Consider the following 12818-nt stretch of genomic DNA (forward strand, 5'->3'; position numbering starts at 1 on the left):
TTATTATTATTATTATTACTAAGTATCATTATTTATTATCATCACCATAATCATAATCATCATCATTATTATTACCATAATCATTATCATTATCATTACAGGGATAACTGCATGAAAATAACAAGAGAAGTGTATTGAAATAGAAATAGTTGCATGAAGATAACGAAAGAATTGTAAAAAGCATTAAGATAAAGATAAGGAACATAAATAACTTCTGCTCTCGGCATTTGTCATTATTCTCTTGGCAAATATTTTGTACTGCCCTAAGCCTTAATGTTTCAATCATAATTCTTCTGGCACTTTTGTAGTTATTTCTTCCTGAAAATAGTAATGAAATTATGGTTAGTATCAGAAATAATAAAAAAGAAAATAAATGGTTAAGAGATAATGGCAATACATTTCTTTTTTACATCAGAAAATCGTTTTTGAAGAATTTAGCAAAGAAAAAGAAAATTGATTGAATAATTTAGGAAGTTTCATTAATATTGAAAGGCACTTTCATTTTATAAACCTAAGCTATAAATAATTAAATGTAAATGATAGGAAAGAATTGCTGTGCCATTAAATAAGGATCTTTTTTTTCCCCTTAGAAAAAAAATACTTCAAGTTTGCACACTCTCATACATCCGTGGACAGTTCATGTTCTTCTTAAAAAGCTGCAGAGTTGCAATATTTGATAAAGGAAGTTCTAAAAATTAATTTAATTAATGAAATCCTTCGTTCCATTGAAAAATTAACTTTAACATTTTAAAATTTTAGTCCCAACAGAAATAATTATAGATGGCAGTGCAAACGACCATAATCTAACATTGATAATCCAAAATTCAAGAAAGTACCATACCAAACCAAAGGACGAAAGAAAAACCGAAAATAAAGCGGAGTCAAATCAATTGAAACTCATAAAAGTTTTAGTATTCCTAAAAAAAAGAACCACGTGAGCCTTATATGCCGTGAAAGAAGAAATGCTCGAGTCAAGTTATGCAGAGAGACATGGCTGAACTACTAAACTAGGAATCAGATAGAGCCAAAGGATACTTCATGGAATTTTTGTCTTTTTTTTGGTATTTTAAACCCCAAAGGAAAAATGCTCTTTGGCCACGTAGATAACCCGCCTGTGAAATACCAATACATTTCCATTCATCATATACATCAGAAACGTCTATGAGAAAAGGCAGACAGATTGTCTTATGCTTGTGACGCTCCATTTTTCAAATTCTGGTGAAAAAAGACGCTGAAACGCCAATGACATCATACACTACGTGATCTATTTTCTAAAAACCTTAGGTGAAAAAGATATTTATCATTGTGGTGAAGACTTTCATTGTTTATTTCAATCATAATACAAATTCTACAAATCATTGACACTTGGGAAATGAGTGAACAAACAATGAAAATAACAGAACTAAACATAGTAAATATACGATGTATTCCTAGGAATGGGATTTTATTTCATGCTGTTTGCAATATTTGGCTGGAAAAAAAAAAATGTTATACAGGTTCCTACAAGATTCCAAAAACGTTTAGCAATGAAATGATATAAATCATCTTGAAAAAGAATGTAAAAAAAACGAAAAAAATTAATAAATAAATATTTTTAAAAAAGAGAAACTAGAGGTTAACAGTCATAACGGCAAAGGAACAATTTTTTCTTTCTTTCGCTCAAGATATCTTTGTCGAATTTCTTCAATTTTTTCCGAATCATTCCGATGAGCTAATACCATTTTGATTATTTGCAGCCTGGAAAAAAAAAGATTTCTTTAGGGAGCATAACAACAAATACTTCAGAATTTTATAACAAAACCGAATAGTTTGAGATGCGATTCCAGTTAAGTAACATAGGACTTAATTTCTTAACTAGCACTTTATCTCGCCGGAAATTCGAAAAAGACTACTGAACTAACCTTTCTTCTTTAGTTTTCTCCTTCACAGTTCTTTTCCTTGGTTCATCATTTCCTTCTCCTTCGATTTCAGGCTTCTTGTATTCCCTTTTTTCCACAGAGTGGTGTTCATGAAGTTTTTTGTGATGTCTTGCAGAACTTTTTTCTTTATGTGACTCAGAACTGAAATCAAACACATTATAATCCGCTTAAAACAATGAAGTTTCAAGGGACAAAAGAGCAAATTAGCCTAGCCTACAATACTTCACCTTTTTTCCTGCCGTCTTCCTCCATGGTTGTGTTCTCTAGCACGTTTCTGTCTCTCTATTTGCTTTTCCCGCCCCTTTGATAACTCCTCATCACTGCTGCTAGTTGCTGCCAGATGTTCCGGAGATGGCGTGAAGCGCCGTCGAATTTGTTCCGCCTTTGTTGGTTTTTTCACTTGCGGCTTCTGAAAACGGATAAGACTTTCAACTAAGTAAGCATCATGCAGAACCCCGACACAGTTTTTTGGAAACAATAAAGTCTTTTCAAAAAGAACAGATGTTAATAAACATTTGGTAAAGTTCACATTTGAAATATGAATAGAAGACGTGTTATTTCTTTTGAATTATGCTGGCTTCTTTTTTAAAAGATAGATTTTTTGTGAAGTGCCCTATCGTGTTAATATGGAGAACACTTGAAGGAAACTAAAACAGACCAAAATATTTAAACCAGGCTTCAAGTCTACTGATATTGCATTATTGAACTCTGGCTCCTCTTCTGAATCATCAGAACATATGGATTTTTTCACTGACTTATCAGTAGATAATTCCAGGAATCTATCATCAGTACTGCTGTCTTTCCGCAAAAAAGAGAGTTTTTTAGCATGCTCAGCAGGATCAATCACTGTCTGTTGCAGATCCATTGGGTTAATAGTCTAAAATATCTTTTATAATTTTCTTCCTTTTTAATAATCTTTTTTAATAATTTATAAAAACACACATCACGCTGAAATTAATTCCTAGTTCCTGTTACTTTCCTGTTAGAAAAGTTCAAGTTTAAAGAAAAAAAATTCGTCCCATTTTCCATGCTCGATTAAACAGTGAATCGAAAATGTTAATGATAAATGAAAAGTTGATATGATCACATATTTTACGAAGTTTCGAAATTTTTCGAAATTCCTCGCACTACTCAATTAATCAAATTTGATCATAAACCTCCTGCTTTATATCCTTTCCTTCTATTTTAATTGTACCACTCTCTCCAACAATATCATCCAACAGAGTCCTATAAAAGCCACCTTTCCATAGGCCACTCTTTTGCTTTTCCACTGCTGTCAACTCTAGAAAAACCAAATCCGGTTTGGTTGAGAATTTTTAAATCACAAATATCCCGTATCTTGATAATGAGAAGATTGAATAATTAAACCAATAATTCTTGTCTAGCTGTGTCGTTCTATTCCAGCATTAAGATATGATTGACATAATATGATGAGAATTCGGTGATCATGATAGCCTTAATGTAACGAGAAGGAAATGAAATTTCTTTTTTTTTTCACAGAAAATGAAAATGAACCAACCATCAAGCCGATTGTCAACTTTTTCTTGTAAGCGGAAATTTTCCATTTCTGCTAGCTGTTTTTTATATGCACTCGTAACGAATTTCTAGAAAAAACCAATTAAAGGCGACAAACCAATAAATTAAAACAAGGTTATATTCAAATTGCAGCATACCTCCTTATCATCAAATTGTCCAGCTTCTGCCTCACGTTCTTTTTGTTGTTTACGCTCTTCTCGACTTTGCTGCGCAAGTAAACGCTTTTTGTGTGCTTCCAAAATTTGCTCCGCATATTTTGACTAAAATTGGTGTTTTTAATGTAATTGTACAGTAGATTGTTTTGAGACAACTAATCACTGCAAATCAAGAAATAAAGGTGAAGGGATCAAACTATTCATCACTATTGAATTTAATCTTCTGCAGAGAGCTCTTATTTCAACAGTAGTTCAGAATAAATAAACGGTTTAAAATTGAATGATTAAATCATATCGTCTTGTAGTTTTCTTTTCGAGAAATTCGAAAAAGAATTTTCTTTTCCTAATGCAAACACTATTTTTACCAATACCAGTTAAGCTATAATAGATTAAAGGAAAAAAAAGACGGAAAAATGAAAAATTAAGAAGTTTTTTAACAAAGAAACTTGTTTTACTTCAAAATAATTTCACACCAAATGAATTGCAAAATTGTACTTCAAATGCGCAAGATGTAAGTAGCAGTTCACATTAGAAAACTATACAAATCTGCTAATGAAGCGCATTTACGGTGTTAACGTTGCACCGCGCAAAATAGTTTCACGCAAAATTGTTTAAACAAAATATGTGTTTACTAAATTTTGTATTTTAACTTTAGAATAATTATGCAACTTCAAGAAATGTGCTTTCAACCGTGAAGAAAAGAAGGACTACGTCTTCAACCATTAAAAAAGAACTGTGTCTTCAAACCATGAAAAAAAGTCATGTGTACCTTCCGTTCCTTGTCTGCAGCTTTAACTTCTGCAATTTTTTCATTTTTCTTCGCTTGTAATTCTTCGTATACATTATCATAATCAAAAATTGTTGGATCTTCAGCAAGGGCTTTTTCGTGCTCACGCTTTGCTTGCATTTTTGCACGCACTGTCGATGAAGTGACCTCACTCGATGATGTGGTCTGTAAATGAATATAGTAGTGACGTAATACAGAATTGATGATTGAAATTCAGATTTCATTTTTGATAGCAATTACCGGCATTAGATAAGGTTCCTGAAACTGAAAGTACCTCAATCCCATCATCGTCGTCACTCGCAAATACAGCAGCAACTGGTTTAACAGTTGATTTCAAATGTTCAGATGGCTTCTTTAAAATCAAACCATACCTAAACAGAACGGTTCTGAATTTCGAAATCAGTAAACGAAAAATGCTTCGTAGCAAAAAATATTACTTTTTGAATTTTGTGGTCGACATCCTCGACAAGCAATAAATCAACACTGGTTCGCAACAACGGAGAACGTTCTGCCTTATCAATATGTATAGATTTTGGACCTTTTTCTGGAAAAAACAATTCCAATCAAGTTCTCTTATATTGTTCTGCAGCACTAACTATCCTACCATTTGACTAATCCATCTAATCTGTTGCAGCTTACCAAATGCTGTAAATTATTGTTCTTTATAAGTATAAAGCTTTTCAAGCGAATTTCGAATATAAATCCTTAATTAAAAAGAACATTAAACCATGAAACCGTTTATCGGAATATGAAAATATAAATAAAACGAGAGAAATCGTAAAACAAATTGCAGCAATATTGACTGAAGCGAAACTCATTACTAAAAGAGATATCACATGGTGTGTACCAACAGTATAAGTTACAAGTAGTAATACAAAAGCATAAAAACCTTAGCACTATGCGCAAGAAATCTGCTCTCATTGAACGATGTTTCACTTTCAATAATTGACTCATTTTTCGAAATTTCTTAGACTTGAGAACATAAAAAATTCTTTGCAAAAACTCAAAACAAGTAAAGAATAGATATCAGCATATAAATCAAGTTGAAGGAGGAAGGACCGGAAACAGAAACAGTAACAGTAACATAGAAAATTCAAACAATAATTTACAAACTGACCACTACTTTAATCAAAGAATCGATTTAGAACGAACCTACGACATGCAACAGAATACATGGTGATATTTAAAGTTACAAGGATTTAAAAGCATGCCAATGATTAAGAGTAGTACACTTCAGACTACCTAACATTAAAATACAACGGCCTAAAAAATAAAAGGCGTAAGTGGCTTGCCTTAAGCTAATATGAACTAATAATCTGAACTCTTGCTGCTTTCTTTTCCCAATCACTATTACAAATACTCGCCAATAATAAACGAAAACAAATAAGAAAGTGCAACATGCAGCAATTATTTTTAACAGGCTGTCTCTTAATCACAAGGTACAGCAAGAACGAATATCTTTATGAAAATTACACTTGAGCAAATTTTTAGCCGAAGAGTTTGTAAAATTACATTTCTGGAAAGCAAAAGAATTCCTAAAACCACTGGATATATTATTCGAGACCAAAATAAGTATTAACTCCCTTTACAAAAGTGACAATTAATGGCTGCCATGCAACCAGATATCGAATCCAATCTAACAATTGCCCATAGAACAGATGAGGTTTCTGCCACCTATAAAAAAATTACGATGGGTTTAATTATGATCTCAAAGTTCAGCATAAAAAAAGTAAAATTAAAAGAGATTTTCGGCCGGACTTGAATAGCTCCAATGACAGAACTTACGGATGACTAAACATCCTTTTAAGATCGACTTTCTCTTTGCAGTAGGGACATGTCTGTTGTTTACCAATAACACACCAACCGCGGATGCAAAATTCATGAAATAAATGTCCACATGACAAACGATATGTTGATTCGTAGTCAGTTTCTGTATCGTCAATCTCAAGATGATTCCCGCACACTGCGCAAACATCCGCTTCAAGAATTCTCTTGGGCAAGCCTTCCTCCGTGTAATACTGTAAAATGGAAGTTTTTTTTAAAATTATTGTATCGTTTTCTTAAATCATTGTATAAAGAAAAGAAGGAAAAGAAACAAACTCCAATTTTGGATGCAATACGATCCGTACATATATGTGCGAAATCACGACCCAGTACTCCATAATATAAGCCATAAAACAAAAGCAGTAAACCAGCATCCATTAAGAATCGTGCTCTTATGGCGAATATATGATTCAATCCCAGTAAAGTGAACATGATAAAAACATATCCCGCTATTCCGAGAACATAACTCAGTTTATGTAAAAATAAGAACCATTTATAAACCAGTCTGAAAGAACAACACACAACATATCCATAGATATCCTGCCATCAAAATTATGACCACAGATATTGTTGAAAAAGAATAAAGTTTTGTTGCAAATCCTCATATACCTCATATTTCAGTACGCGATGTAGGTTTCGTAAAGAAGGAAAAATTTTTTCCGGACTTGAAACAGCCCATAGAATATGCAACAAAGAAATCAACACTAAAAAAAAAAAATAAAAGCTCATGTGGGAAAAATTAAAAGTACAACTAACCTTGGTGTTTTTCCTGATATTTGTGGACGAGTAGCTCTGTACCAAATCACAGTTGAAAGTACGGAATATACAATCCACGTTATCAAAAATCTCCACCAGTATCTCTGGACACATATAAATACAGGAATTAACCACATGCCCAGAAGTGTACATAGCTAAAAGAGTTCTTATCACGGATCAAAAAAAGCTAGCAGAAATCAAATATACAGATTAATAAAAAGACATATAAAGTCGTTTATTTTAGGATTAATACATTCGAGAAATTTACTATTATTGTGCAATAATATCCTTCTGATTCCCCAAACCAATGATATTTCAGACAAGTAATACATCAAATGGATGAAATGAGACTTGTAGACTCATTAGACTCCATCAAGAAACCCACTAGTGCCATGTGCTCATGGCAATGAACGTTGAAACTCAGTTTGGAAAAAGTAGCAGAAAGTGTTCAATTATCTACTAAAGATAGTTATAGCAGTACAGCACAAGTGTTCGCAAATTAGACACTTCAATTATCTACTAAAGACTGAAAGGCAATAAACTAGCTAGTACGATTCTAAAAACAAACCTGATAAGATTTGAAGTGCCTTTTTTTCCACTGTACCAGTGCAATTTGAGCTACAACCAATGTTACTATCAATATCAAAAGGATCTCCATATGCATTTGTTCATGTCCTCGATGTTTTTCGTGCAGTTTTGTGTGCTCAATTCTCCACTGCTCTTCTTCATTCAATTCCTCAAACTGAAAATTTAAGCCATTTGTAAATTTTTTGCTAAAACTTTTACCAGCAAAGTATGATTTTTAAGTAGCTGAATGTATTAAAAGGCAAAGTACTAGTCAAAAGACTCCAGCATTTTTGATGCTGATATTCCCCATCTGAATTTACTACCCCAATTAATAGTTCATTCTGCAAGTTATGAAAACATCACAAGACGTACATCTTAGAATATCAGAGGTTTATCACTTCAAATCATCTCAGTGAACTTTGAAAGAAACAGTATAAGTGAATCAATTATATCAATTACCATTATATTTTTCACTTGTGACTTTTAACTGGTCTACTTCTTCGGTGGAAAGGTCAATAAATAATTCAGCATATGCATGATGAAGGTAGGTGAAATATTAATAACTGCTGGGTGGGGACCGTAATGCGTTAATTCATTTGGAAATTGGAAATTTGGAAACTAATGTGTAATATCATTCAAAGGAGATTACTTTAGCAGTACCAAAACGTACCATACAAAACAGTACATTACAGTTACAATACGGATATTAAAATACACTCTAGTTGAATAGAACTGAGATGAAGGAGATGAGGAAATAAGCCTACTGAGATTTCATTCTGTAATCGGACAGCTCCTTGAAATTGTTGCGTATTGTGTCCCTGCTGCATCCTCACGTTGAAATACCACCTTGCTATGCAATCGAACTGAAAGCACATCTGACTTGTTACTTGAAAGGAGAACACAGTTTAGTCAGCAGTCATACCTATTAATACTGTTCGTAAAGTATTTCATTCTTCAATAATATATAATTAAACAAAATTTTTAGTGTTTAACATTTATTATTGTAAAAATAGAACGTTAACTAACGGTTGACATGCATCGCAATAATTACAAAGCAAATTGTATAAATTAATACAACTCATACTCTAAATTTTATTAAAAAATATCCGGACACTCCATTCAATAATATATAATTAAACAATTTTTAGTATTTAACATTTATTGTTGTAGAAATAGAATGGTATATTTCGAAGAGCTTTAATTAAAATCTTATTTAATTGCACTACCTGCCTTACAAGTCCTTCAGATTCCTTGTTCCTTCAGATAACCATCCAATCCGGTAGCCAGGCACCAACATGCGGAAGAACAGCAAAAATCCGGAAATTTTCAAAAGAAACGGTTTGTAACACAGAGAAAATGGTCGCATTAGAACATCACGTAACAGAAAAGGGCTAGAGGAGTGCACGTCATACTTGATGTTGCGTTAAGGATGACGTATATTCTTCTAGCTCACATTTATATTGTTCTTGATTTTTGATGTATTTTGTTGTATGGAATGTTTTAAGGCTAATATTTCTGTATCTCTTCATTTCATTTTGTTTTATATCAAAATCAAGGAGTAGATGGCGATCAGATTTATCAAATTTATGGTTGAATTTACTTTCAGACATTGATAGCCCGATATCCTTTAATCTTTGATCTTTGACTTTTAATAAAGTAAAAACAAGAAGAAAACTATTCTTGGTATTTTTCCAGGTTTTCTGATTAGCTCTTGTGAGAGATAGCTTACTCAATAATAACAGCATTATTGTCCCCTCTCTTCTCGATAATTATTTCGCTAACACTGGACAATGGTAGGTGTCACTCACACTGGAAGTCATTCCTCCTCTTCGAAGGAAGATGGCAAGAAAGATGACGATACGGCAAGGTATACATATTCTTTCAGTTTAATTTTTTGTATATATTCTTTCAGTCTCATATTCGTTCTCTATATGCAGTAGCTTCTGGTTATCTTAAAAAATTCTTGCGGTAGAGAGAGATACCTTCGCTGTAAAATACTTCTACGGTCGCACTGTAGTATGACACTTGTTCTAATCCATTATAGTAATTATAGGAGTTTGTAAAATTGCTTATGGACTTCAAATATAGAGATGTCAACCAGTTGAATGAGAGTTTTTAATGTTTTTTTGAGCGAATTTAATGACCAAAAGATAACTTACAGATTCGATTGTAACATATGTTTGGATGTAGCACGAGATGCCGTAGTCTCAATGTGTGGTCATTTGTTCTGTTGGCCATGTCTTCATCAGTGGCTTGATACACGTCCTAATAGGCAGCTCTGTCCCGTTTGCAAATCTGCCATTAGCAGAGAGAAGGTAAATTTTATTAGTATGACATTATTATGAGAAAATACAGTCGTTAACTAGCGTCTAGTCAAATTATAAATTAAGTGTGGCATTATAAACAGGAAGTGATCCTTTGAAACTTTTACATATCTAAAACAGGTTATACCGCTCTATGGAAGAGGTGGTAATGATACAGACCCACGAGATAAAGTCCCACCGCGTCCAAAAGGTCAACGAACCGAAATGCCTCAGGCAAGTCCTCATTATTTTCATATTTTTGACAACCATGTGCAAAGAATGCATGCAAGAAGTTTCTGCGATTATTCTCAAAGCACTACTGTATGTGGAGTGTCCTTAATTTTTGAAGGTTTGAGCTTAAAGGATCTCATTAATTATTTACGAGATCCTGAAGACACATTTGAACAGTGTGATGTAGACTTGGTCGAGAAGCAACACTTTTTTTCTATTTTTAGAGCTCTTTTCAAGGATTCCCGGGCTTCCAGTGGGGCGGTGAAAATGGTGGTGGAGGTGTGCAGTTCTCAATGGGTATCGGAGTATTCCCTATCTCGTTTTTCGCGTCATTCTTCAATAGTGGCTTTGGAGAACGACGTCCAGAAGCGCGTTAGTTTTTCCGCCCTATCTAGTTATTGATAAAATTATACGATTCCCTTCGTTGAATTCTTTTCTCTGATGTAATGCATGCAGTGTCCTTAATTTCTGATGACTTGAACTTAATAGATATGTCTTCGTATATATACATAAAAATATATACATAAAATATACAAAGTATTCATTTAGGGAAAACGTTTTTGTATATCTTTGTATTTTTTTTTTTAATTTTCAGCGGCAGCGGGCACGAGACAAGCGGAAGAAGAGCAGTTTCTATCAAACCTTTTTATATATCTTGGTATATTTTTTGTCGTTTGGCTTCTAGTTCTATAAATATCACTTTCGAATAGAATATGAATCATCCAGAAGTGCTGAAATATTTTAACTTCGTTTACTTTTTTCTTCTCGCTTCCTTTTTATTCTATGTCACCCTAAGCATACTGATGCTTAACTGTTTATAAGATTACCCCTACTGACGTCGTGCTCTTAGCCCTATTTTGTAAATTGAATTATATGTGAAATGTTTGGATAACCCCGAGCTTCAAGAACTTTTTTTTACTGAAAAGGATTTGATTTCTTAGACAGATTGAAGTACCAATTTTAATAGTCACTTGCAGTCATCTAATTTGTACAATTTTATGAGCAGTTTAATCGCGGACCTGCTCTTAACTGTGTTAGTTGCTTGTGTCGAAATTATTTATGCTTGGAAACTTTGTTTTGATTATACATTTCGAGCTGCTTTCATTCATTAGTTTGTGCAAATCGATCCGAGAATTGATTTTACCTAGTCTATTCCATCATTACAATGACCATACATATCGTTTCTAGCAGAATTGCGTTTTTAGTAGCGGCTTCTTTGCCAAATGTTGATCTTTACTCTTTGCTATGAATATAAAAAAAGAAAGTAAAGACGATTTAACAGCACCTAATAGCTCATCAAATTGTGAAGTGCAGTACTTCAAGCAAAATCATCAGCATATTTGAATTTTAATAAATATTACTAGTAAAAACAAGAACTATGGGTATATCTATGCTTCTATTATATGTTTTGCCGGGAAATTTTAGTTTGCGCATCAAAAGTCTCAGAGGAGCTAATGACAGAAGCACTAGTCACATCGGCATATCTTTTATGGTGGTATCATAATTTAGTACTTTTTAAACATTGCAGAATCACATGCTGACAAATCCATTATTCGAATCACCAATATTTTTGCTTTCTCCCGAATTCCATTCAATTATGCTCAGCGATGTGAGTAGCATTGCCAGACTCATCATGCGACTCTCGGTAAAAGCGCTACGCCAGCGTATGATCTTGGATGATTGATTGATACACTAAGATGAGTCCAGGGTTGTTGTCCCAGCAATGAAACAGTTAAAACTTCAATTGGACTCAAATTTGATGTGCCTAAATTCCATAATTTGAAATGGAAATTGACGGGAAAAGTTTAAACTCAACAATATAAATCTAAATCTCTAAGAGGTAACTCCCTTGCGAGAACTTTACTTCCACTACTCCTTGTTTCACTGCGTGTCAACTCTTCATTAGTAAGGAAAAACTTTTCATGTGGAGAATCACACATAATATTGAAAAGAAAAGAATCAGCTAGCCTCTGATCGTGAATTAATTTGAATCCAGAGGAACGACACTTGCATTGCGACGGCATACATTCATTCCCGGCAAAAGTCTCCAGGAGTCGTAATTTAGGATCTGTAGAATGAAAATGGTTGTTTAAAAGAATTCGGTGTTTCTCTGCTAAAAGTTATCTCGCTTAGAGAATAAAGTAGTCAATATGTAGCTAAATTTTCTAAACTTCTAATTATTTGATTTCATTGAAAAAAGGGCAAACCTCAGCTGTCTCTCTAGCTACCGGACCAACATATTCTCATAACAGCAACAAGGCGATCACCAATAACTATAACACCTACACCAGAATGCTTGGATGCTAAAGTTTCCATCTGCTCTTCTTGGTTCATAAACTTCAACTGTGTCCAAAGAGTTCCAAGTGTCGTCATCATAACCATCCACAACATAAACCATACCACCAAGCGCTGTGACACCAACTGATGAACGAGGAACAGTCATCGATGGAAGAGGTATCCACTGACCTAGATTTGAAGAAGTTCCCAAAAGCAAATTTTTATATCACCTTTTTTATGTTTCACGTGGGAATCAAACAAACAAAGATGTATTTGAAAATAAAAACAATAAAGACAAGGGTCAAACGCCTCAGAAGAGCTCCGTCCCGTTCTTATTAGTGTGTACATCATAGACATCTACAGACTTTACATTCAATGATCCGTTAAATCCACCAATCACATAAATGAAATCTTCCAAATTCTCCGATACAATAACGATAACGATGTTGTAGCAAATCTCTTA

At 33.5% G+C, this 12818-nt stretch overlaps 5 protein-coding genes across 5 annotated transcripts; 1 reads left to right on the plus strand and 4 right to left on the minus strand.

Annotated features, from left to right (window-relative positions):
• Window positions 1-28: 28 nt before the first annotated feature.
• On the minus strand, window positions 29-1205 carry LOAG_06907 (hypothetical protein; the record flags this gene model as incomplete). Its single annotated transcript, XM_003142441.1, has 2 exons — window positions 29-318; window positions 1109-1205. 2 exons carry the CDS (start codon window positions 1203-1205, stop codon window positions 29-31), a joined length of 387 nt encoding a protein of 128 aa, XP_003142489.1.
• Window positions 1206-1611: 406 nt separating this feature from the next.
• Window positions 1612-4947, minus strand: LOAG_06908 (hypothetical protein). The gene is made up of 10 exons (XM_020447278.1): window positions 4835-4947; window positions 4672-4768; window positions 4380-4562; window positions 3593-3715; window positions 3439-3523; window positions 3077-3201; window positions 2578-2796; window positions 2147-2328; window positions 1902-2060; window positions 1612-1737 (listed from the first exon to the last, which is right to left on the minus strand). The coding sequence occupies exons 1-10, from the start codon at window positions 4855-4857 to the stop codon at window positions 1623-1625; spliced, it is 1311 nt and encodes a 436-aa protein (XP_020302473.1). The 5' UTR covers window positions 4858-4947; the 3' UTR covers window positions 1612-1622.
• Window positions 4948-5803: 856 nt separating this feature from the next.
• On the minus strand, window positions 5804-8853 carry LOAG_06909 (RiNg Finger protein family member). Its single transcript, XM_020447279.1, has 7 exons — window positions 8771-8853; window positions 8309-8407; window positions 7546-7719; window positions 6978-7132; window positions 6498-6726; window positions 6183-6415; window positions 5804-6071 (listed from the first exon to the last, which is right to left on the minus strand). Exons 2-7 carry the CDS (start codon window positions 8369-8371, stop codon window positions 5951-5953), a joined length of 975 nt encoding a protein of 324 aa, XP_020302474.1. The 5' UTR covers window positions 8372-8407; window positions 8771-8853; the 3' UTR covers window positions 5804-5950.
• Window positions 8854-9233: 380 nt separating this feature from the next.
• LOAG_06910 (hypothetical protein) lies at window positions 9234-11299 on the plus strand. Its single transcript, XM_020447280.1, has 5 exons — window positions 9234-9411; window positions 9706-9859; window positions 9989-10081; window positions 10303-10450; window positions 10674-11299. The coding sequence occupies exons 1-5, from the start codon at window positions 9335-9337 to the stop codon at window positions 10769-10771; spliced, it is 570 nt and encodes a 189-aa protein (XP_020302475.1). The 5' UTR covers window positions 9234-9334; the 3' UTR covers window positions 10772-11299.
• Window positions 11300-11709: 410 nt separating this feature from the next.
• LOAG_06911 (hypothetical protein) lies at window positions 11710-12521 on the minus strand (the record flags this gene model as incomplete). Its single annotated transcript, XM_003142445.1, has 3 exons — window positions 11710-11843; window positions 11943-12146; window positions 12365-12521. 3 exons carry the CDS (start codon window positions 12519-12521, stop codon window positions 11710-11712), a joined length of 495 nt encoding a protein of 164 aa, XP_003142493.1.
• Window positions 12522-12818: the final 297 nt, after the last annotated feature.

Source organism: Loa loa, assembly GCF_000183805.2.
Source record: "Loa loa unplaced genomic scaffold supercont3.87, whole genome shotgun sequence".
Taxonomy (NCBI): Eukaryota; Metazoa; Nematoda; class Chromadorea; order Rhabditida; family Onchocercidae; genus Loa; species Loa loa.

Bases quoted from the DNA above. Each gene is read 5' to 3' on its own strand.
- LOAG_06908 (XM_020447278.1), bottom strand. From the start codon at position 4,857: ATGTCGACCACAAAATTCAAAAA. The intron at 3,202-3,438 runs GTTGGTTCATTT...TGGTTTTTCTAG, and splicing joins AGTTGACAATCGGCTTGATG to AGTTGACAGCAGTGGAAAAG. The intron at 2,797-3,076 runs GTTTATGATCAA...AAGATATTTTAG, and splicing joins GAAAGGATATAAAGCAGGAG to ACTATTAACCCAATGGATCT.
- LOAG_06909 (XM_020447279.1), bottom strand. From the start codon at position 8,371: ATGCAGCAGGGACACAATACGCAACAATTTCAAGGAGCTGTCCGATTA. The intron at 7,133-7,545 runs GTTTGTTTTTAG...GAACTCTTTTAG, and splicing joins GGCACTTCAAATCTTATCAG to CTATGTACACTTCTGGGCAT. The intron at 6,072-6,182 runs GTAAGTTCTGTC...ATTTTTTTATAG, and splicing joins AAAAGGATGTTTAGTCATCC to GTGGCAGAAACCTCATCTGT.
- LOAG_06910 (XM_020447280.1), top strand. From the start codon at position 9,335: ATGGTAGGTGTCACTCACACTGGAAGTCATTCCTCCTCTTCGAAGGAA. The intron at 9,860-9,988 runs GTAAATTTTATT...TATCTAAAACAG, and splicing joins CTGCCATTAGCAGAGAGAAG to GTTATACCGCTCTATGGAAG. The intron at 10,451-10,673 runs GTTAGTTTTTCC...TTTAATTTTCAG, and splicing joins AGAACGACGTCCAGAAGCGC to CGGCAGCGGGCACGAGACAA.